Source organism: Oryzias latipes, chromosome 12, assembly GCF_002234675.1.
Source record: "Oryzias latipes chromosome 12, ASM223467v1".
Classification (NCBI taxonomy): domain Eukaryota; kingdom Metazoa; phylum Chordata; class Actinopteri; order Beloniformes; family Adrianichthyidae; genus Oryzias; species Oryzias latipes.
Genome location: NC_019870.2, coordinates 26788539 through 26813978, shown reverse-complemented (window position 1 = coordinate 26813978; position 25440 = coordinate 26788539). Strand labels below are relative to the sequence as shown.

General features: G+C 41.3%; 1 protein-coding gene across 1 annotated transcript; it reads left to right on the top strand.

Annotated features, from left to right (window-relative positions):
* The first annotated feature begins 1210 nt into the window (after positions 1–1210).
* On the top strand, positions 1211–24677 carry mamdc4 (MAM domain containing 4). The gene is made up of 29 exons (XM_023961127.1): positions 1211–1313; positions 3190–3282; positions 3412–3564; positions 7544–7669; positions 7796–8029; positions 8146–8271; positions 8366–8521; positions 8601–8704; positions 10483–10638; positions 11323–11413; positions 11520–11633; positions 13033–13125; positions 13204–13341; positions 13423–13562; positions 14816–14924; positions 14969–15103; positions 16485–16619; positions 16715–16842; positions 17858–18077; positions 18154–18291; positions 18599–18726; positions 18837–18927; positions 20955–21104; positions 21179–21304; positions 21378–21502; positions 21897–22002; positions 23051–23232; positions 23310–23375; positions 24072–24677. Exons 1-29 carry the CDS (start codon positions 1259–1261, stop codon positions 24084–24086), a joined length of 3633 nt encoding a protein of 1210 aa, XP_023816895.1. The 5' UTR covers positions 1211–1258; the 3' UTR covers positions 24087–24677.
* The last annotated feature ends 763 nt before the right edge of the window (positions 24678–25440 follow it).

Genomic DNA, 25440 nt, shown 5'->3' with positions numbered 1-25440 from the left:
AAACACGCATCCATCACTGCAACCATCACTGCAACCACGCATCCATCACTGCAGCCATCACTGCAACCATCACTGCAACCACGCACCCATTACTGCAGCCATGCAGCCAGCACTGGAACCTCACATCCATCACTGCAGCCACGCATCCATCACTGCAACCACGCATCCATCACTGCAGCCACCCTTCCATCACTGCAGCCACGCATCCATCACTACATCCATCACTGCACCCACGCATTCATCACTGCAACCACACAGCCATCACTGAAGCCATGCAATCATCATTGCAACCACGTCCATCACTGCAGCCTCACATCCATCCCTGCAACATCACTGCAACCATGCAACCATCACTGCAAACACGCATCCATCAATGCAACCATCACTGCAACCACGCATCCATCACTGCAGCCACCCTTCCATCACTGCAGCCATGCAATCATCATTGCAACCACATCCATCACTGCAGCCTTACATCCATCCCTGCAACCATCACTGCAACCATGCAACCATCACTGCAAACACGCATCCATCACTGCAACCATCACTGCAACCACGCATCTATCACTGCAGCCTTCACTGCAACATCACATCCATCACTGCAACCATCACTGCAAACACACATCCATCACTGCAACCATCACTGCAACCACACAAATCCTTCACTGCAAACACGCATCCATCACTGCAGCAATGCAACCATCACTACAAACATGTAGCCATTACTGCAACCATCACTGCAACCACGCATCCATCCCTGCAACTATGCATCCATCACTGCAGCCATCACTGTGACAATCCATGCAACTTAGATTTTCCTCAGGCTGAACAAAAAACGAAACCATCTAACCATTTATAATCGTCTTAAAGTTTTGAAATCCATTTCAGTCCTGATCTGCCCATCAAAGCCAGACAGATGTACCAGTTTGTAATGCTTTTTTCATGATCCAAAATGGTTCCATAGAACAGTTCTTCTACTTTTACTTACCAACGGGCAGAAACCTGCAGCAGATCTAAACTACACTAGAGCAGCAGTTTTAAGATGGGGGGGGGGGGGTTTCTTATCTTCCAGATACTGCTCTTTCAGACACGTGGTGCTATAATACTTAATAATTATGAGTGGTGTCATCCATTCTAGAGGTTTTATGAGGGGAGATTGTTGCAGTTGCATGCTGGGTACTTTCAAAGTCCGTGTGTTATCTCTGAGAGGAGGGGTCAGTGTCTGAATTCCAACCTTCAGACTGGAAGTAGTTGAAAGATGGTGCGTTCGGGAACCCTCGCTCTTCTGCTGCTGCTGCTGACTCTACAGTTTGGTAAGAGATGTTAAACTCAAAGAATGGTTCGATTCCGGTCCATTTCAGAGCTCTGGTTCATCTTTTTTCTCACACATTGAGTACATTCTCTGTGTGAAGGTTGCTCTAGAGATGTTTCTCTGCCAGCCTGAAAATGATGGAGATTGAGGTTTTTTATGTGCTGATTGGTGATGTGCCAGTGAGCCCCTTTAAACTGTAATAGATTACATAGTACTAGTTAGTGAGAGTAATCCCTTACCTTACTGTATTACTGTGTCAAAACTATATTGCCTTATATACTTAATTTGTAGTTTGAAGTGACTTCCCACTTAAAACCCGGAGAAAAAGAATAGAAAGTGAGAAATGTGTCACATAGCATTTAACATTCTGATGATGGGCGATGTGGTGGATTTATGACTCAGTACTATCGTTTATTCACAAATAACAAATAATCCAACTTCAGTGGATGAAAAATAATTACTTGGTAGTTTCTGTAAAATGGCTGAGACTATTTTTTATTTTAATTAGCCAGTTTGAGTTTTAGAACCAAACTCTTGTTTATATTTTCTTTGAAATGTCTCCATTTGGCATTGTGAGGAAAGCTGATTCATGAGTTTTATACAAAGTTTGGAATTTCTCCACCATTTAGTGATTGCTTTTAATGGATGAAACATTAATATGCATCTTCATTGATGCACCTTAACTCTACTTCAGTTTTCCCTTCACAAATCTTCATATCTCATTTCTTTAATGGACTTTTGTTTTATTTCTAAAAATCATACATTTAGTTTTTGTTTCCTTCACGTTGAAGGACAAATCATGTTCTCAAATCTAATATCTCAAAATCCCAGTTTATTTCTACAGCTTTTTTTTTTGTTTTGTTTTTTTAAGAACAAAGTTGATCTACAAACTGTGTCAGAAATCTCACTTTTCAAATATTTGTTTATAATAAAATAGATTTTGTACAAAATACTGCATTTAATCATAAAGTGAAATTCTACAATTTTGTTCACTGGAACGAATTAAAAATAAAAAAATCCGAATAACTCGCAGTGACATGTGTGCCTGATCTTGTACTCCATAGTTCTTTAATTAATTTATTCTATTAACTTTTATTACTCCCAGCAAGACATATTTAAAAAATACATAATTTTTTTTCCAACTGTGGCCTGGTAAAAGGGAAGACCTTTAGAGACAGAAAAATGAAAGGAGTAACAGGAGACACATAGATAGAACCAATCAGGATGAAACAGCAACAATACAAGACAATCATTTAAAAAAAAGCAATAATTAATGGAATAAAATAAATAAAATCCTAAAACCAGGTTACTGCATATTTCTTTGAAATGCTCATTAAGATTCTGTCTAATAACTGTCTGAATAAGAGTGTGCAGTCTGGGTTTGTTGTAAATGATTCTAGATTCAGGATGCTGCAGACTGAAAGCATGAAGAACCCAATGAGGAGTTTGATTTAGGGTCTGGATGTGAACTAAATCATTTCGCAGACCAGCTGTTGTACACGGGGGATGAAGTGTGCAAAAGCTGGCTAAAATAAAGACCAAGTCCAAGCAGAGTTTTGTCAATTAACAGCAAGAAGTGAATTTTACATCGAGTGAAGAGGGAAGTCCAGTTTGGTAAAGAGTAGAGGGTACAGTGTTGAAACAAGCAACAAAATTAGTATGCATTGTCTTTATTAGTAAGCATTCCCACTACTGCACTGGAAGCATTTCCACTTTTCTAAATAAACACTGATCTGTTTTTTACTGCATGATGAGGAAGGCTGCAGCTCCACAGATGGGCTCTGAGTGTCTCGATCAGCTGTTTGCTCCTCTGTTGATCCTCAAACCTCGAACTGAACACAGTTAGCAGAATGAGAACGGTACGTTTTCCTCATCAGCTGCAGGTTCTCAGGCTCCTCGCTGTCAGGCTGCAGAGGCCAAATGTGACTTTGTGTGCGACTGCTCTGACTGCAGCGATGAGGATGACTGTGGTGAGTCTGCAGAGGCTTTTACTTTGAAATATCATTAAGAAAATGAGGAGGAAGTTCAAGCCTGAAATCTGTTTGTCAATAACTCTGTAAATGTCAGAGAGTTTATCTGTTTCTCCTCACCCTCCCAAGGCCACGGGGGGAAGGACTTTCAGTGTGACTTTGAAGATGCTGGCATGTGTGGATGGAGCGTCCAGTCAGGTGACGGTTACACCTGGGAGAGGCTCCAGGGGGGGCCGTCTGACAGCGGGCCGTTGTCTGACTTCACCACAGGCACAGCCACAGGTACACACAGACTGAGAACGTTCACGCCCTTTGCCCTTTTGGTTCTTCTGGAGCTTCTTCAGCACATTTAGATGTTTCATTCTGGCATCCAAAGGTTCAAATCCTGTTTGTTTTATTCAACTTTTTTGTGCTCACTTAAAACAATGTCTGCACATTTCTGATTCTAAAACTATTCAGACTTTAGGTTATTAAAGCTTGGGAAAAATGATCACTAAGCCTTTTTTAAACCATGTTTTGTCTTTTAATAACTTTTAAAAGACCCCCTCTATTCTTTTAATCATTAAAAAAGACAGAGGCCTATACATCACATACAAAACACACAATTTTTAACATTTTACTATAGCTTTAAATATAGAAAAGTATATGAATACATACACACATAGACCCACTCTGGTATAACTGATGTTTTTAACATGTTCTTGTAGCATTTTTCTGATGATAGCAGACATATATAAAGCAAATTAAGCTCAATATTGCATCTCTGAGTTTAGCTTGATGCAAATTGTTGTAAATCAGGAGCAGATGAAAAAAAATCCTGTTGGAAAAAGATTGTTCTGGTGATGTGGGAAAAATGCTGGGCGGGCCTCAAGCCCCCTGCTCCAAGTTCTCAGGGAGGGGAAGGGGGGTGGGCTTACCCCGCCCCATCAGTCCCGCCAACAACTCAGAGGTGATTTTCTAAGGAACTCCTGCCGCTCTGTGGAAAACACGTCCTAGAAAACAACACAGGTTTTTGGATTTTGCCTAAAATCAATCAATCATTAAAAGACCACTGGGAACACTTTGAAAATGGATCAAAAGATGGTCAGAGTGGGACTTTAAGCTTCCCTTTAGCAAATTTAGCCTTTTTTAAAGCAATTTTATAGACATCTTAATTTTCACATTTTCAGTTCATATGGACATTCAACATATGCTTTTTTCCAAAGCAACAAACGAGAGACAAACATGAATCAAAACTGGGTCGGGGTCACATTTCAAGTTAAGTGCTGTAGGAAACGACATTTGAAGTACAGTGGTAGACAAAATTGTTGGTAGCCCTCAGTTAAAGACAGAAAGTCCACAATGCTCACTGAAATGACTTGAAACGTTTAAAAGTAACAATAAATTAAAATTTGTTAAAAATTAAATAATCCAAATCAGCCATTACTTTTGAGTTGTTGATTAACAGAATTATTTTAAAAAACAAACTAATGAAATATGGCAGGACAAAAGTGATGGTACCTCCATAAAAGACTGAGAACTAATTGTCCAGGGGGTCAAGATGAACTCAGGTATGTCCTTTAATTGACATCACAGCTGTTTTCAAACCCATAATCAATCAGTCTGCCTATTTAAAGGGAGACAAATAGTCATGTTGCTGTTTGGTGAAAAGGTGTGAACCACACTGAACATGGACAACAGAAAGCCAAGGAGAGAATTGTCCCAGGACATTAGAAACTAAATTATAGACAAACATCATAAAGGTAAAGGCTATAAAACCATCTCTAAGCAGCTTGAAGTTCCTGTGACGATAGTGGCACATATTATTCAGATGTTTAAGACCCATGAGACAGTAGCCAACCACCCTGGACGATGGAAGAGGAACATTGATGACAAATTGAGGAGACGGATAGTTGGAACTGTATCCAAAGAGCCCAGAACAACCTCCAAAGACATTAAAGGTGAACTCCTAGATCAAGGTACATCAGTGTCAGATCGCACCATTCGTCGTTGTTTGAGCCAGAGTGGACTTCATGGGAGACGACCAAGGAGGACACCACTGTTGAAAGGAAATCATAAAAAAGCAAGACTTGAATTTGCAAAAATGCATGTTGACAAGCCACAAAGCTTCTGGGAAAATGTCCTTTGGACAGATGAGACCAAACTGGAGCTTTTTGGTAAGGCACATCAGCTCTATGTTGGTAAACTCAAAAACGAAGCATACAACGAAAAGAACAATGTCCCTACTGTGAAACATGGAGGAGGCTCAGTTCTGTTTTGGGGCTGCTTTGCTGCATCTGCCACAGGGTGTCTGGAAGTTGTGCAAGGTAAAATGAAATCTCAAGATCATCAAGGCATTCTGGATAGAAATGTGCTGCCTAGTGTCAGAAAGCTTGGTCTCAGTCTCAGGTTATGGGTCTTCCAACAGGACAACGATCCAAAACACACAGCCAAAAACCCCCAAGAATGGCTCAGAGAAAAGCATTGGACTATTCTGAAGTGGCCTTCTATGAGCCCAGATCTGAATCCCATTGAACATCAGTGGAAGGAGCTGAAACATGCCATTTGGAGAAGACACCTGTCAAACCTGAGACAACTGGAGCAGTTTGCTCATCAGGAGTGGGCCAAAATACCTGTGGACAGGTGCAGAAGGCTCATTGACAAATACAGAAACCGTTTCATTGCAGTGATTGCCTCAAAAGGTTTTGCAACAAAAGATTTAGTTATGGGTACCATCATTTTTGTCCAGCCATATTTCATTAGTTTGTTTTTAAATAATTCTGTTAATCAACAACTCAAAAGTAATGGCTGATTTTGATTATTTAATTTTCAAACTTTTTTAATTTATTGTTACTTTTGAACGTTTCAAGTCATTTCAGTGAGCATTGTAGACTTTCTTTCTTTAACTGAGGGGTATTAATAATTTTGTCCACCACTGTATAAAGGAGGTCAGTTCTGAACATTTGTTTGAATTTTGGGAGTAAGGCGACTTTTGGAGTAAAGATAAAAACATTTCATCACCGATTAACAAACGAGTTAATCCTTTGATTTTTTTTAACAGTGTCCCCAGTGGTCTTTTAATTATGATTATTATGGTCCTTGCAGTCACAGACGGACTTTAGACAATATTGTCAATTACTATTTCTAGATCAAATCCAAAAAACCTGTATCGTTTTCTGGGACATAGTTTCTGCAGAGCGGCACAGGCTCATTAGAAAATCACATCTGAGTTGTGGGCGGGACTTTTGGCGCCGAAGTAAGCCTTAGCTGATATCCCATCATCCTTTTGTTTAAACTCTGTCCTGCTAGCTTACTGCTAGCAATATCAGAGCTATCCAGCCGTCCAGTTCTGATCCAGATTCCAGCTCAGACCAGGAAAACAAAGACGTTCATGGATCTATGTGTCTGACAGTGGATGATCAGAATGGAGCAGAGCAGGGAGACTTTGGCCCGCCCATTTCAGCTGCTACAAAAGAGAACTGTTTCAAACTGCGGTTTTTCATCAGCTTTTGATTCATCCCAGTTTGAATAAAAAAATACTCAGAAATGCAGTTTTAATCTGAATTATTTCTATGTCCTTCATGAATGCCTCAAGAACACTTTCAAAACACCAAAAACACCATTTTAATTGAAGTGGGTCTTTAAAAAGATGTAAACAGACGTAGGACAGGATTAAAAATCAGACATGGCCCTTTTTTTAAACCTTGTTTTTAATTTTACATATTTTTCTCAGTGTTTGTTATCCCAGCAGCTTACGATGTCTAAGATAATCGGATGATGAGCATCTGTTGTGAATGCTATTTTTCACTTCACTATAAAAAGGGAAACAGTAGAAAAGCAAATTGACATAAAGGTCAGCACATGCCCCGGGCGCTAAACAGCTGAGAAGCCATCTCTGAACAAAATAGGGCACCGTGACTGTTTTTCTGTTTCACCTTCCTTAAGGAAAAGAACAAATTTAGATTCAAAGTACCAAAGTGAACGTTGCAGTAAAGAATGTTGCTGTGGCAAACATTGCTTCACAGGAATATAGTTGTATGAATAACAAGGTAGTTGTATAAGCAGTCTATTAAAGAAAGTTGATCTAAAGGAAAAATGTTGTAAAAACACTTTGATAGACAGCTGCTAGTCGCGCTAAGGAAATTCTTTAAAGCTGGATACTGAAACATGGGTGGTCACAGTGTTAGTTACTGAAACATGATTGGAGCAAAGGTGGGACTGATTTTACTGATGACTGAAACTCTCTGGATCCACTGGTTTCTGATTGGTTCTCCTCTTGCAGGCTGGTTCATTGGGGTGAGCGCCGTCACGGCTCAGTCGCCACAAAAGACAGTTCTCATCTCCCCGGAGATGAAGCAGTCTTCACCGACGTGTCGTCTTCGTCTCAGATACTTCCTCTGGGATTCAGGTAGCACCTGTGGCCCATCCTCCCTCCATCTCCAGACTCAAGCGAACAAACAAATATGTTCTTATCTCATCCAACAGCTTCTCTGGCCTCACTGATGTCCAGAGTTAAACTGATTGTTGTCTTAAGGTCACACAGGGCTGGGCTCTGTCCCCCTGTGGGGGTCCGTCCTCCGCCAGGACTCTCAGGAGGCTGTGGTGTGGCGTCCTGAGGCCTCCAGTGTCCGAGCCTGGAGGGAAGACACCATCTACCTGGGACGGATTGCTTCAAGCTTTCAGATCAGGCTTCACTCTGAGCGCTCAGAGGGGCGAGGGGGGGACGTGGCCCTGGACCAGCTGGAGTTCCTTGACTGCGCTTTGCCCCGTGAGCCCCTCAGACTTCAGCTGTTCCTGATCATCATGCAAACATTTGATTACAAAACTGTTGATACGAAGAACTCTGAGGATCATCTGATGTTTTCGTCCTCCTGCCATCGTCAGCTCCCCGTCCTGAGGAGGAGTGTCCTGCAGGGATGCTGACGTGTAAGAACGCCGCCTGTGTGGAGCAGCGGCAGGTCTGTGATGGTAGCGATGACTGCGGCGACGGCACTGATGAAGAGAGCTGTGGTGAGAAACTCCCCGAGCTCCTGCTTCTCAGCTGAACTCGCAGAGAGTTGAGTCGCTGGTAATGTGGTAAGGAACCGTGCACGTTTTTGTCCAGGGGATTTCCGCCGCTGTGACTTTGAGAAGGGGCTGTGCGACTGGGACCTAAGGTCATTATCTTCACTGAAGTGGATCATAACTAACCAAGAGGGGATCTCAACCACCGATCCTCGGAAAGGGCCCGGCAGAGATCAGTCCAAAAACTCTGCGTCAGGTATCCCAGCCCTAACCCTGACCTTCTTTACAACAGCCCTTAGTCAGAAAAAATATGAATGTATTCACAATCATGACAGGCTCCTTCCTGTATGTGACCGTCCCGGATGAGGGTCTGTCCAGCGACTGGGCTGCTTTTCAGAGTCCACCTCTGCAACCAACCAACAGCTCACATCCTTGTAAGGTGAGTCTGAGTCTTCCCACCATTCTAAGGTCTGAGATTCACATTTGGAATCCTTTTTCTGCTGCAGTTCAAAAACTAAATCTCACCAAGAAGTGCAGGAAGTGGTAAAACGGTAGATGGCGCATACTTTCCGGCACATAGCCCTTTTTCTATGCTGCGCTTCACAGTCACAGTCCAATTCACCCATCCACACACACATTCATATACTGATACTCTGTTGCCGTGGCGCCAACCCACAACCACCAGGAGCAATGTGGCATTCAGTGTCTTGCCCAAGGACACTTGGACAAGTGGGTGGTGTCCAAACCAGTGATCTTCCAACCAGAGGTCAACCGTTTTACTTCTGTACCCAGCTGCCCATTCGTAATGCAAAACAATCTACCAGTGCAGCGTGATATATTTTGCCTTTAAGGTTTTATATGAATTTTAAAATGTTTTTTCTGAAAAATTCATGACTGAAAATGGAACATTCTGACCCGTTTAGGGAGTACTCTGCCTTGACCCAACAGTAGCTGGGATAGGCTCCATCAACCTGTGACAGGTGAAATTGACTGGGTGGGTTTTGAAAATGGAAACCAGACATTCTGTCCTAGTGCAGCCTGTTGTCAGCCATAGTCTGCATCACTGTATGCGTTTTAGTAAGCACGTGGCTGTGTTGAGGCCCAGGCTGGTGAAAGTAAAGTGAGATTTTTCTTGAGCCCACTCCTGAATCCAGTCACCTGCCAATTAAAAACTTGCTCTCAATGCACACAACCCTCTAGAGATGTCAAGAATAGAAACAAACAAAACAATTCAGACGTCATCAAAGGATGTGTATACATTTGTTTGAAGTATAAAGTCTGTATTTTTCTTTTCTTTTTTTGACCACCGGCATTTAGGAACAGGAAATAACAGGAAGTATTTGGAAGGTGGTATTAGAGTATTTGTCAGCTGCTTCTAGTGGTCTTTGAAGGAACTGTTGGTGCTCCAGGTTTCAGTCAAATCAGGAAACTGGTGGTGGGGGCTTTCTAAAAATGAAATTAACAACCCGTATAGGCGTTCTGTATCACAATGAAGAAACAGCAAATTAATTTAAATTCATAAGTGTCACAACTGACTCAAGTCAAGGCGCTACACAAAAGGCTCAAAACGTCTAACTGAGAAAATTGAATCTGATTATTATCATTCAATTTTCTCCAGACCTTTCCGTTAAAGCCAAATGATCCAATTGACCAACAGATGAAAACAATTTTTTTTTAATGTCATTCATCCTAACTAAGAAGCAAAGGGTGACAGTTCAGAGAAAAACTCTCTAAAGGGAAGATTAGGAAGAAACCTCATGCAGACCCAGAGTCAGTAAGGGCAACTTTCCGCCATGACCAGTCTGAGTAGACAGGAATAAGATGGACCAACGGAGCAAGACATCAAACATCTCCCCACCTGTCATTTTTCCTATTGAATTATTCTCAAATGATCTTTTTAAACAGTTCTTTAGGTTCTATATTTTCTCTATGATAATCATTGGATTGGACTACATTTTTTTAGATATCTAATCTGGGAGCTACTATCAGTGAAATGGAAAACATTATGGTGGCATAACAGCATCTTGCCTTTTGGCAAGCTTTCAAAAATTATTGACACTTAACAGAAAGTTTTTATTTTTGAGTTGCAGAGGTTGTAAAGAGATTTATTTCACTTTAGAAATGGATCAGCTAAGATAACGTTTTTTATCACATACAAACTGTTGAGAGTTTGCAGATGAAAACCTTGACTCCCTGTACATTTCTGTCTGTGTGTAGATGGTGATGTACACTCACCAGTTTGGGCCGAGGTCCGGGGGTTTGACGGTGATGGTGACGGAGCGTTCCATCATCCCTGTGTGGGAGAGGGCTGGCTCTCTTGGTGATCTGTGGGTGAAGGCTGAGGTGGAGATTGTGTGCAACACAACTTTCCAAGTAAGTCTTTTCAGGAAAAAGAGTCAAATACAGTAAAATAAATAAATAAATAAATCAAAGTGTTTGAAAATGATAATGTGTTTGTTTTGTATCCTTAAAATGTGTTATCTGGGAGGCAAGTAGGTCCTAAAATGAGAAATGATAACCCTGACAGTCTGTAAAATATCACCTTTCCTCTGAACATACTGATTTTTTACAGAAATGACTTGGACTGAACATAAATTCTTTGAACCTTGCAGATCCTTGCAGATCAGATTAGATTTAGTTTAGTCATTGATTCATTTACTTTTGTTGTAGTTGTTGTTTTTCAATTTTAAATTGTTTTTTGTTCCTGAACAGTTGTTTGTTTTTGTTTTTGGTGTGAACTTCATTAGTTATTTCTGTATTTTGAAAAAATTTGTAATGTTTTTTTTTACAGTTTACATGTTTTGCAGACCGCATGTTTTTTACACTTTTGCAGCTGTATTTATTTAATATTTATTTCTTTATTTAATAAGAATCTCATTTTTGATAATATTTTTTCATAATAATTTTAGTAATATTTTTAATTATCTAATATAAATGTAATTTGTGATGTCCTTTATTGATGTTATATTATATAGATTATTTCTGAATGTCGTGTTGCTGCCACAGATAAATGAAATTTCCCCATTGTGGGATTAATAAAGTCATCTATCTATCTAGATCCTGATAATGGCAGCAATTCGAGACTTTGACTATGGAGGTATTGCCGTTGACAGCATCACGTTGTCTCCTGAATGCCGCCTGTCTTCAGGTATGCCCTTGATCTGAAGCAGACACGCAACGCCACTCATGCAAAAGGCAAGACATCCTGACCCGATCAGAGTGATGCGAGCTCCTCACATTCATTTTTCAAACAGAAAACAACTCCCTGGAAGGGTTCCCCAAACCCCCCAAGCACCCGTGCACCGAGCCGGAGAAGATATGTGATTTTCACGCAGACTGTGCAGAAGCCGAGGACGAGGCCAAGTGTGGTGAGTGTTTATCTGTTCACCAGACAACCGACAGGTCTGCCAAGCAGGAACTGCAGAGTGGACCAAGAACAGTTATTCTGAATCGTTTACATCAGAAATGAGCTTTCGTTATACCATGTGACTCTGGTGAAAATGGGGCTTTTGGTGTTTTGTTTTTTTTTTAATTATATATTTATTATTTTTAAACATATCAACAGGACAGGACAAAACAAAACAAAACAGGCCCACGGATACAGAAATTATATCATATTATATGTGCTGGAGTCATGACCATCAAAAAGAAAGATCAAACAACAGTAGAGCCGTTATTGTACATACGTGTTTGAGGTCAGAATACAAATGCTCTTTTAATAATTGTGGAAATGTCTAATCCAACATACAACAAGAAAGGTTCCCATATCTTTTCAAAAACATTTTTATGATGTAGCTGACAAGTTAAGTAGTCGAGAGACATGTAACTAAAAACAGTTTTTTGCCATTGTGCTTTAGAGGGGATTTTATCAGAGATCCAGTTTATAAGGATACACTTTCTAGCACAAAAAAAAAAGACATGATCTTGTGGCGTTTTTCATATGTAAAGAAAAATTAAGAATATTTAGCTTAAAATTCCAATTTTCTCCCTGCTCTGAGAGCTCAGCAATGTGGAGGGAAAGTGGGGGTGGGGTTGCTCCACGCCAACAGTCATGCTCAGAGGTGAATTTCTAATAAATATCTACCAATCTGCAGAAACTATGTCTTAGAAAGCAACACAGGTTTTTTGATTTAGGCTAAAAAACAACATAATCATAACTAAAAGACCACTGGGATTGCTTTGAAAAATAGATCAATAGGTGATCATTTTGGGACTAGAAGCACAGTTTAGATGCAGGATGTGGTAAATTGTCGAAGCAATGCAAAACTCGTAAATCTTGCTCCAGGCTTTTTCTTTCACAGCTCCATTCTGATTTATGAAAGACTTGGTGTCATAGAATTCCTACTGGGCACAAACCGCAATTATTAATTTCTCCTCCATGATCAATTTTCAAATGGTTATGTGTATTAAAGCAGACGCCACCCATACATCACTACCAAACCCGAGTCCTTGACGGGTCATCCTTCAAGTGGCTGAACTTTTGACGCGCGTGCAATGGTCGTGCGATTTGCACACAGAGCTCGGAAACTGACTTAAAAACTTGTGTACCAATGTGTGAACGTGAGAGTTTTGAAAACACTCGTTAACATAGACTGTTCTGTCAAGTGGCTGCTTGAACCCCCATCTTCGAGCCTGGTGTGAAATATACCATCAGACTGGGTTAATTAAGACTTCCAGCTTATTCTTGGCAAACAGGATAAAAGCTTTGAAAAATATTAAATTGGTGTCTTGCGTTTTATCTTGTGTCTCATGAAAAGCTCTTTGCAGGTGACTTCTTGTACGCTGAAGGCAGCTCAGGCTGGACTGACACTAGCGTTGGGAGTCAGCGTTGGGAACTCCATAAAAATTCCACCTCTAACGGTAAAAAGACTGTCATTTAGGATCAGTTCATCCCATATAACAATGAACAGACTGTTGATGTAAGTTCTGGTCTCTCAGAGGACTACCTGTGCGTAATCGAGGCTGCTGGTCAGCAGCTCACTGAGGCGCAGATGCGAACGCCCCTCCTTGGCCCCTCTGGTCCCGTCTGCAACATCAGCTTTGATTATTCCCTCACTGGGAGCGCCGATCACATTGGTGAAAAAAGATGCCACACGTTTAAAGAGGTGTGCTTTTTGGAACCAAATTATTGACACTTTAATTCTGTCTGTGCTGCAGGTGAGCTGTCACTCAGGGTGATAGACAGCCTGCTGGGCGTCGGACCCAAAATGTGGGAGTCTGGTGGGAAGACTGGATCTGAGGAAGAAGCATGGCGGCACGCCAATGTTCTCATCGGTGTGAGGAAAGATCGCTTCCAGGTTGGTCTTGCAGCTTTAGTGCCCAAAACCTTTGGTCTCTGTGAAAAGGAGAGGAAAAAATGTCTGTGTGCTATAAAGATCCCAAACATAGAACTTAAACTGTGTTGGAACTATTTCTTGTAGGATTTGCTGTGATCAACAAATGTTCCTTGCACTATTGCTCATAGGTCTGAAATGACTGAAATGAGGATTTAGCAAAAGCTACGACTTACTATGACAAAGAAAGTTCAGGAGGAGAGCAGAAAGATCCCAAATGTAAAAGTAAATTATTTTTGATAAAATTACAGACATTAGTTACAGTACACTGCACTTGCTACTTACATTTTACAAATGTGAGAATATTATTTTATCTCCACACAATATTTATGAGAGGAATATAATCTGATGTTGTAGACAAGTCTTGGTTTAAACAATGAAGAGGACTCTTGGCGCTGCAGGCTGACAGGACAAGTTGCAGCAGGAAAGTCATTGCTAAGACTGCAGAATGAGACAAAGAGGAAACAGTGACTGGAAACTGCAGACTGGAGGGAGGAGTCATCGATGGATGAATCTAAATTTGAAATCTTTGGTTCTCAGATTCTTTACACACCATAACAAAATGGAAAGCATGGCTCCAAGGTGTGTAGCTTTATCTGTCAGACAAGGAGGGGTGTGTGTAATGGGATGGTTTGGATTCAGGGTCTTGTTTAAAGTGGGAGTCACTGTCAATAAACACATTTCCACAGCGTTTAATTCTCTCTGGTTTGAGTCTAATTGGTCTGCTTCATCCAACAAGACCAGGATTTTAGAACATACCGTAAATCTAGACTCAAAGGTCAAAGAACAAGATGGTAATCTTTGGAACATGGGAAGCCCAGCACAGTCTCCAGACTTGGACCTGATTGGTTTGATTGGTTTGAACTGGACAAAGGAATAAAACCAACAAGAACCAAACATTTATGAGAACCTCAAAGGAAACAAGGGAAAAACTCACTGAAATTTTTTTACTGTAGAAATGATGCCATGACTGTGACCAGCTGTTTAAAAAGTGGGGACTTTGATTTATTATAGGTTTAGAAAACATTAAATTTAATTGATTATAGGATTTTCTTTTGAACCACCATTTGTTTATGTTCATGTTTTCCTTCATGTCGGAGTAAAAGAAGACATTACACTGCATACTTTTCAATAAAAAACGTAAACTTTTGTCGAGAACTCTATCCAAAACTGCATGATGGTTCTGGTTCTGTTCCTGATCCAAATTCCTTTTTCAGATGGTGTTTGAAGCTCGTGCTGTGGAGCTGCACCCTCACGGACAGATCCGGGTGAAAAACATTCACTTCGCAGACTGCCACGCCAGCTACTTTCCACTGACTGACACCGGTGAGGCTGCGGTGTGTGCGGGGCGTCTTAGGTCTTCCTTCCAACATCTCAGCATTTAATTTTGTCTTGGACAGGAATTTCCTGTAACTTTGACTCCGACTTGTGTGGGTGGTACCAGGACAACAGCGATAACTTTGACTGGAGTGCGCTCAGTGAGGACGACCACACCACAGGACACGGTAAGTGTTTTGGGGACATGTTTGTTTTTTGGACTTAGCTTTGGGATGGCATCCACCTTTTTCCAGCTGGTTTTACATTTGGAAATAAACTGGTTTGATTAAGGTCTTAATTGATTGAGTTAAATCTATAAAAAATAAGCAAATGAGGGTAACACAAACACAAAAATACAAAATAAAAATTGCTTTAATTTTATTCTTTAACCCTTGTGTTATCCTAGCCATATTCACATTGGGAGTTGGGTCATCTAGACCCACTAGACAGTGCTCTGAACCTTTTTTCTTCAATGATTTGTGATCTTCACTGGTGTCCATGGATTACATGAAATCTTCTTCTCCTTTATCCACCTTTGTCATGGTAGGGAGAACATGTCAATGTAAGGATCGGGTCATCTGGACCCCATAGGACAGCATGAGGGATAAAGCAAAGATAGTTTCACTATATAGCAAACCCCCAGCTCTACTCTAACCTCTTTATTGATAAATGATAACAGCCTGTGTGGAAGAATTCAGATGATATATTGCTTCATGTTTCCTGCAAACACACAGTAGGTCATAGGTCCAGACGCCCCAGTCCCCCCTGTCTTTTGCAGCATTCCTTTTGCAGTGTGTGCAGAATGCACTGAGTATTCAAAAATAATAGACCATTATCCTTCAACTTCTTGACACCATTTTTTCCTTTTGTACCCTTAAACCCCGTTTAACTCTCCATCCAAAACTCTCATCTCTTTCCGCTCAATGAAAAAAAAGGTACTGTTAAAAAAAAGTTACTGTATTCCAATGTAATTAATAAAAATAGAAATTTGCCTCAAATTCAGAAGGGGTTTATACAAATATACACCATGTGTGTGAGAAGGACAAATTACACAGGACAAATAAAAAAACAAGCTACTGAATAGAACTATCTAGAAAACAATTTTAATATTGATCACCAGTTAAAGCTGATATAACACTTTATTGGTCCTGGAGAGATCCCCAATTCCAGTGGTATTTCACAAAAATCCACAATCAACTTTAATTTATATAAAATGGTTTAATGGTCATCTCCTGTAGAAATGTGGTAAAAACAATTCATTACTCACTTTAGTCATTAGAGCCTACTTTCTTTAATTCCTTGAAGCATCTGAAGTGAACTTGTTCCAGATGCTGAGAAGGTTCTGTTACCTACGTATACTCAGTGCTTCAACAGAAACTGTAAAAGATCTGAACAATGTTGTGGTCCCAAACCCAAAAAAAAGAATTGAAAATTGGCTGAATGTTTTCACACGAAGGCTGAAGAATTTTAAGAATCTGAGAGTCTGGAACCAGAGCTGCGAAGTTGATAATGAGCGATGGTGTGACTTTGAGACAGTCATGTTGGGTTTTTTTCTCTGCTGAGGTTCAGGCCGAAGCCTTGCTGTGGACATGTGGAGTCCCCTTCTGCGCGGAGCATTCGGGCGTTTGATTTCATTTCCACAGGTTCCAGGACCGTCAAATTCCTGCCTGTCCTTTTTCTACAAACTCTACGGCCCCAACACAGGTGACCCCCACTGACATGATCATGGATGATAATGGAGAAGAAAACTGACTTCAGCGATGCGATGTTGATCGCTCTGGTGTTCCTCCTCCTCCTAGGAGCTTTGACTGTGAAGGTCACAGATCTGAGTGGGCATGAATCTGTCCTGTGGACCCGGAGTGGAGCGCATGGGAACATGTGGCATGAAGCCCACTGCCCTGTCCCCCACCAGCTCACAAACTTTCAGGTAAGGAAGAACTGCAGCATCAGGGAAGCTGTAGCAGACGACAGCAGAAAGAAAGTCTTTAAGCATTTGTTTTTATGTTTGTTTGTTTGTTTAAGATCCCCATCAGTCTTTACCAATGTAAAGACCGATCTTCTGCTCTTCTAAAAATACATACATTATCACAAGAGTTTGGAATAATAGTGGTTAGTAACTGTGAAAACAAGTTGAGGGGTCTGTGTCCAGATTTTGTGTACCAACAGAATCAGACTGCACTCAAGTTTGTCACTGACTTTCATCCACAACAGACTTTGATGTGTCCAGTTATTTGGTCCTTTAGTCTTACAGCCCTTTTCTGCACCATCTGATGTTTGTGATGGTCTTTTTTAGCTGCACTTGACCAGACAACAGGACAATGGTCCAAGTAACATAAGACTAAAGAACCAAGCTTTGTGTTTGTGTTGACATCTGATAATTAGCATGGCATTTAATTTTTGAAATGTTCCCGATTATTTTCTTCTTATATTTGCCACAAAGTTACATTTATAAGTGGTCTATGACATTGTTTGATCTAGTGTTTTACCCAACAGTTTAACATCTTTAACTTTTATTGACCGATTCTCAAGCAAAATAGGCATTTTTTGATTTTCTTTGAAAGAATGCTTTGAGCCCAAAAACATACACTTGGTTCTCAGAACATTCAGTTTTACCTTGTTTTTTATCACCTATTCAGAAATGCACATTAGCTCCTGTTGCAGCATTTTACAGACCTGAACTAAGCTGGAAGAGGTTACTGATTTATTTGTATCATCTGCATATATAATCATGGAAGCTATGGGTTTAGGAGATATCATATCACAAAAATATGTATAGCAATGGGCCAAGACAGCTCCCTGTGGAATTCCACATTTAAGGGTAACATTGGTAACACACTGGTATACAGTCACACAATGTTTTTATTAGCTGTTTGTGAAGTTGTGGTCTTGTGGTTGTATTATCTGAGTACGATTGCAAAACCGATGTCTGTTCTTCTGGACAGCTGGTGTTTGAGGCGGTGCGCTCTGGCTTTGACGGCCGCGTGGCCATTGATGACGTGGCGTTGGTGGACGGTCCGTGTAACATTCCCAGGATGTGCTCCTTTGAAGGAGATCGCTGTGGCTACAGCAGCTCCAGTGGGGGGATCTGGGTCCACCGAAGCGGTCAGAGCAGCACCGCTGTCACCGGACCTGAAACCGACCACACTCTGCAGACTGATCAGGGTCAGACAAGGGTCCCATCCGAGCCCAGAAATTCCACTACATGTAGGACACTGTTGATTGTTGGCTGTTTCCCCAGGCTTCTACATGATGGTGAACACAGACGCCAGTGCCCTTCCTCGTGGGAAGGCTGCGGTGCTCACCTCCCTTGTTCGTGCAAAAACCACAAAGAAAGAGTGTTTGAGCTTCTGGTACCATATGGGTGGAGAGAATCCAGGTGAGGATTTGAGCACAAAGAAATTGGGGATACAATCAATTTAGCTTATCTAAAGCCTGATGGGCTTTCATATAAAAAAATACAACTGAAAAAGAAAAAAGTAAAACAGCAAAAAATGAACTAATTGAGGATTATTGTAATACATTCCGTATTACTGATTATTATTCCTCCTTCTGATGCTCGGTGACTTGGTGATGTTGGCTCAGGTTGATGCTTGACTCTATTTTGCTACTGTTTGATCCAGAACCTTTCAGGAATCAAGGTTCTGTTATCTGTTCAGTTTTGGTCAAACACATTTTCTTTGCAGGGTCTCTCACCGTGTACATGAAGCCAGCAAATGGGAAGAGGCTGAAGATCTTCTCTGCAAGCCTGAATCAAGGAGACCTCTGGCGCCACGGAAGAGGAAATATCTTCAGCGACCTGATGGAGTGGCAGGTACAGGGAGGAGCCCAACTACAACACAATCTTGAGCCCCATCAGAGGCTTTGGGTAGAAATGTTAGCTGTGCTTCACAGTCCTGTCTGTAAGTGAAATCTGCTCCTCAGCTGGAGTTTGAGGTGATCGGAGCCGGAGGCAGAGACACGCATGTCGCGATTGATGACGTCCACATCTCTCTTTACCCTTGTGAAGATCAAGGTTTGTAAAGAAAATCCAGCAAAAATAAAAAATATTGTTCCACCTTCCAATAAAAGCAGAGGCCACACTTTCTACACTGAACTTTTTCAGCCTCTGCATCATTTTGCTTGTTAGCACGTAATCATTTTTCACTCTTACAGATTGATGTATTAGTCTGCTAAAAACCTTTTTACACATGTATGATCATAAAGCCATTTTGTGTGGGAATGTATAACCTAGAGAAAGGCCTCGTGGGAAATGTAGTGTTTTTTGCATTCTAACACAATCATCCTATTATGTTCTTTTGATTTTTGTCAATTTTATGGTTTCTGACTTATAGTCCATTTTATGCTTATTAAAATGGGAAAGGCAGATTCATTTAAGTGTTAGGGCTCAAGCTGGGAGGCACTGGATTCCATTTTTAGACTCTGTGGTGTGATTAGACTGTGAACTCGAACCCATTACGGTGCAGACACCCTACCAGCAGGCCTCTGAGCCTATCTACACCTTTTCAAACTTAAATGTTTAGTCAGTTTGCACATTTTCAGCTTGTTTCACAAATTTTTGAGGCTCTATATTTTTTAAAGCTGCATGATTTTTGTTGTGATTTTGGGATTGTTCGTACCGTTTATCCGTATCATCTCCCAGTTTTTCCAACAATTTGAGACTTTTTTCAGTTAATTTAGTTTCTGCTATTCACCAACTGACATCAGGTTTTTGTGTTTGCATCTTCTTTTCAATTGTTTTTGTGTTCAATTTCATCAGTTAAATAATAGTTTTTAAAACATTTTATCAGTGTGTCCTGCTGCCATACTTCCTTCAGTGTTTTGTGCTAACGCAAACAGGGCAATGCGTTAGCACTACTCTCTTTGGCATAAACTTTGACTACATTTTCATAACTGGGTATCAAAACATTCCAAACCATATTGGCGTCTCACTGCTTACCCGTGATAATGGAACTTGTTCTTATCCAGAAACAAAGCCAAGAATAGAGTTCAAGACATAGTTGTTTGTGATTTCCTCTACGCAGATGATGCTGCTCTTTGTGCATCCTTGGCAAATCAGCTACAGGAACTCTTAGATGCGTTTTCAGCAGGATGCAGTAAATTTAGTCTCATAAGTCTTAAGAAAACAGTTGTGTTGTAAGTGACTGGTGACCGTAGCTTTTCAGTGAACAACACAATTCAATTCGATTCAAGTTTATCTGTATAGCCCAAAATCACAACAGCAGTCGTCTCAACGGGCTTTGCACCGGTAATTGTAATGTAAACATAAAATCAAAAGGATCATGAATAACTACACAGAATTCAATAGGAAAACCTCTGTCATCCCTGTTGAAACTTGACTAAGATGTCCACAGGATGCCCAAAAGTCGCCTTCCTCGCTGCGTTGTCCACAGTGTCCTAAAAAAAGATGCCAAACAACCAATTGGTGTTGACCCTGCTTGAGGTTTAACGATGTTTTGAAGAGAGATATGAAGGACCTTCTAGTAGATCTAGCTACATGGAGCAACAGAGGCAGATGAATACCAGCCTAATGAATGGTATCAACGTTGAGGCAAACCTTAAGATTGAAAAAACAGCTTGGCTGTCCACCTACTGATGTCTAACCTCCTGGTATAGTCAGATATGACTGATGCCGATGCCATTTTACTATCTTTCTGGATCTTCTTTGACACTGAATACAGTCTTTAAAGACGTCTGGGTTCTCTTTAATTGAACCTGTTTGTTTATGATTACTGAATATTTGAAGGAGCAGTTTTTGTTTCAAAGCTTTGTGATAAGCTGGACTTATCAGTCTTTTCAGTAGTCCACACATTGCAAATGTATGAATGAATTCAGGCCTTTTTTTGTGGTCCAGTTAATTTTTTACAACAAATCTAAAACTAAATGACTTAACTTTTCACTAAAATGAGATTACCCGTATTTCTTTTAAAAAAATACACCTTAAAACCTTATAATAGTCTTTTTGCTTATTATTACAAATAAAACTGCCTTTTCTAAAAAGCATCCTTCTTTGACCGTTAATTTGTGTTTGGGTCGCCTCAGAGTCGGTGTGCAGCATGGAGAGAGGGATGTGCATATGGAGCAACACCCAGAACATCCAACAGGATAAGCTGGACTGGGAGCTGACCAATCAGGAGGCAGAGAAGCACTTTCCCGTCCCGGCTGAAGACCACACTCTGGGCACGGAGAAAGGTGAAGGTCGAAGACCACCAGCAGCAGCTCACACCATCGCCACTTTCTAATTGGGTGCGTTCTCTTTGTGCAAGGTCACTTCCTCTTTCTTCCAAGCAGCAATAGGACGGCAGCCAATCAGAATGCCTGGTTGCTGAGCCCCCACTTGCCCCCCACCAAAGGCACTTGTTTAAGATTCTGGGCCTACAAACCGCAGTCATGTAAGCAGAAGTGCAGTTAGTGAGCCACTGTTTTGTCCCAGTGTAATGCTTCTGTTGTTGTGCTGTGCGGCAGCGGACTGCCAGCTGAAGGTCTGGACTCTGACTGGGCGTGGCCTCAATGAGCTGCTGGTGCCGAGTGACCTGGGCGGCCCGTGGAAACGCTTTGATGCCAATATCATATCCACTGAGGAGTACCAGGTGAGACAGGGTTTCTGGAGCTCACTGCCTCTCTGTCTGTCCTCATTGCCTGTCCGTCTGTCTGTTCTCACTGCCTGTCTGCCTGTCTGTCTGTCTGTCTGTCTGTCTGTCCTTACTGCTTTTCTGTCTGTCCTCACTGCTTTTCTGTCTGTCCTCATTGCCTGTCCGTCTGTCTGTTCTCACTGCCTGTCTGTCTGTCTGTCTGTCTGTCTGTCTGTCTGTCTGTCTGTCCTCACTGCCTGTCCCTCTCTGTTGTCACTGTCTGTCTGTCTGTCCTCATTGTCTGTCTCTTCTCATTGCTTTTCTGTCTGTCCTCATTGCCAGTCCGTCTGTCTGTCCTCATTGTCTGTCTGTTCTCATTGCCTGTCTGTCTGTCCTCACTGCCTGTCTGCAGATTGTCTTTGAGGGACTGAAAGGCTCAGCAGGGCTGCTGGCTCTGGATGACATCCATTTGACTGTTGGGGTCAGCTGTGAGGGAAAGGACGATGGTTCATCTGCAGGTGAGAGAATGTCTAACCTCACCTGGATGTTTTCACTTGGTGCTCTGCAGGATTTTCACGAGTCATTTAATCCCTTCTGTAGTTTATTTACACCATTCAATGAAACTGAATCAGCTTCACATAGATGGACCAATAAAGGTTCAGCGAGAAAGTGCTTCTTTTTAAAACCTTTTAAACTCAAAATTTCAAGCACAGGCGCCACATGCAAAAACAGATGATTATTAAAACGAAGTGTATTGTCGTCGCTCTCTGCGTCCATGAAAGCGCCACGAAGGAACGACACAAAATCCTTTCTAAAGTCTTTGTCACAGGTGCTCTTAAGGGGGGAAATGGTCTGTCTGTGTACGAAAAAGACATTGTTTTATAAGACACTAAATCGCTGATCTTAATATTATGAAGCCTCAATGCTAACCGCGGCAACACCATGCTATCTATCTCTGCAAAGGTTCAAATGGAATTCTCTTTTTCCAAAATGGCAAATTAGATGTTGAACTGAGAGCGTTTTTTTGTCAGAAGATTCCTAAGCCCCTGTTTTAGCAGTAAAATATGTCCCACACAAGGGGTCTTCAGCTCTTCTCTGTTTGCTGTTGATTAAGATAGGGGACAAAAAAGCACTTTTTCTTGTATATTCATCTTAATAGTAACTATAATATAACCACAACGTAAATACAAATCAGTGTCTTATTTTTCTAAAAGGTGAAGTATAGATTTTGGGATTTCTATTGGGTCGGTGTTACTTTTCTACTTACATCTTTGCTCTACATTTACATTTCAAAATGAAAAGCTTTTTATTTTTCTTTGACCAGAGAGCCACAGTGAGAGGTAAAACAGCCACATGTGGCTCCACAGCTTGCAGGTCGAACTGCCAACAACAGTGTTTCTCCGACTCCTGCAGCTCCACAACTTTCCCAAAGTCAAAGGGGCTGAAGAAGACCTCTGTATCTTCATCGCATCACCCACAGTTTATGAGTGATGGATGCAGACCTCTGCTCTTGAACATCAAGGCCAGAGGTGGATCTTGTTCTCACAGTGAAGGTTTTTCCTGCAGGTCCAGACAATGCAGGAGGGATTGCAGCAGCTGTGATTGTGGTGCTGGTGCTCATAGGCACGCTGGTCGCTCTGATCGTTTTCTACATGAGAACCAGGAGAAGAGCCGATGGTCTGTCGGAGTCTCTGCCCACAGGACCAACCACTGGCTTCAGCAATGTCGTGTACGACCAAGAGGAACCGGTGAGTGGACCTGTTCCAGCACTGGAAAAGATTCAAAGTGACTCACAGGCTGAGGTTAAACGTCCTTTGTTCTTAAGCAGGACCGTGTGACTATTCCTCCTGCACAAAACCATCCCATGGCAGCCGGCTTCAACCACATTGTTGTGAGTTTCCTGTTCAAATAAATTTTGTTCATTTGAGGCTCCAAAGTTATGCCGCCTTCAACCACGAGGGGGCAGTAAAAGTTTAAAAAAAAAAACATCCGGAGAGGCTGATGGGAGAAAACTGAGTTTGAATTTTTCTGCTATTGTTATTGCAGAAAAACATTCAGACTCTTGGACTTTCTTCTTTTTTGTCCTTTGTGCATATTTTGTTGATTTAGACTCCCTCGTGCGTTCTGCTGTCTGCTTCTGTGATATGCAAACATCCACCGCCTTCAGGAAATGTCTGCTTGGACTTTTCTTTTATGGGTTTTGAAACATCAATCTGTTTTTAAATCTTTGAAAATGAAATTAAAAAAAGGGTTTGAAATTTTCAAAAAATTCCTTCCTTTTCTGAAAGAGTTTGGGAATTTCTTTAGCTAATTTGGGGCTCAATCATTTAACTTGACAGCTTTTTATAGTTGTGTACATTCATACCTCAGGATCCTGACGGACCTGTTTCATCTGTCAGCACTCATCCAATCAAATACTCACCAAAACGCACCATTACTGCTAATTTAAGACACTAACTGTAACATTTCAAGCAGCTGGGTTTGTACATTTGACTTTTAGGTGTTTGTATTTTTTTTAATATGAGGTTGGTGGGCTTTAATTTTAAAAAGGTTTCATTCCTAAAAAAGTCCTTCCTTTTGCCTGCAGGTGGAGGAGCCTTAGGAGGCGCGGTGGGCGAAGGCGGACGGTTCTGCCACCCAAAGGGGACTCTGCGACAGGGAGGTGACATCACAGCGGAAGAACTGCTTGTGTCACCACGATGCAGCGCTCACAAACATGAACACAGAAACAAATGACTGATGCGGAGGAAAGGATGGAGGGATGTCAGAGAAAAACAGGCTCATGAGTGGTCAATCAGCAGACTGACAAATAATCAAGATTATCATTTACTGTCCAGAGGAGCAGGAATTGGCTCATAAATGAGGGACTCTGGGAAAAGAAGCACGTACTGTAGATGTTGATTTAAGTCTTGGCTTGGAGGTGATAAAGTTGTTAACTAACACTACAGTTCTTTCAGAGACAGAGGTATGTGTTGAATGATGAGTTCTGGGGTGCAGTTTGTCAGAAGCGTCCATCACTCACCATCAGCTCCATCAGGTCAGAGTCGATCATGAACCGACGATCAACTGATTCTTCTCAGTTTTTGGAAGTGTGCTCTCCTCCTGATGACCTACATCTTCTGAACTAAATTACATTCTGCTTTACCAACAAATAAAGATCATTAACTAGAGAAGTAGTAGGTAAACAGAGTCACCTGGATTTGGTTTGTCTTTTATTATAGCAGCTCTTTTCCAAGAAGCTTTCTCCATCCTGGCTGAAAACCAGTGGTACTAAAGCTGCCAGAGAGAGGAGGTTTTTAAAGACCCATTTCAATGAAAACTGTTTTTTTTTTTTTGTGTTTTTAACATGTTCTTGTGGCATTTTTCTCATAACGGAGGACAAACATAAAGAAAATTAAGCTCAAAACTGCGTTTCTGAATAGTTATTTGTTCAAATTGTTGTGAATAGGGAGCAGATGAAAAAGTGCAGTTTGAAAAAAGCTCATAAATGCCATGTACAAACTACAGTCAGCGGGTCACAGTCTCTCTGCTCCGCTCCATTCTGATGCATCCACTTGCAGACAAATAGATTCATATATGTCTTTGTTTAAGACATGACCTCTCATTCTGTTGGTTTGGAGGTTAACAGGCTGACAAAAGCTCAGAGTGGTTTGGGGGGATTCTTAGCATTTTTGGCATCTTTGGGTAAAAGGGGGATGGTTGTTAGCACTCTGAGGTCCTGTCAGCTCCCCCATTTCCTGTACATGAGAACTGGACTGAGCGAGTGACGTCACCCATAGAAAATGATTCCAGCTTCAACCAAATTAAGTCAATCCAGTTCCCCTTTTTTGTGTGTAATGGACATGTTGGTGCCAGATGATGATAAGCAGTGATTGGTCCTTATTGGTCTGAGTCAAGGTTTCCATGCAACAACTCTCACCAATCAGGAGTGAGCTTGTTGGAAGGAAACACCCCTG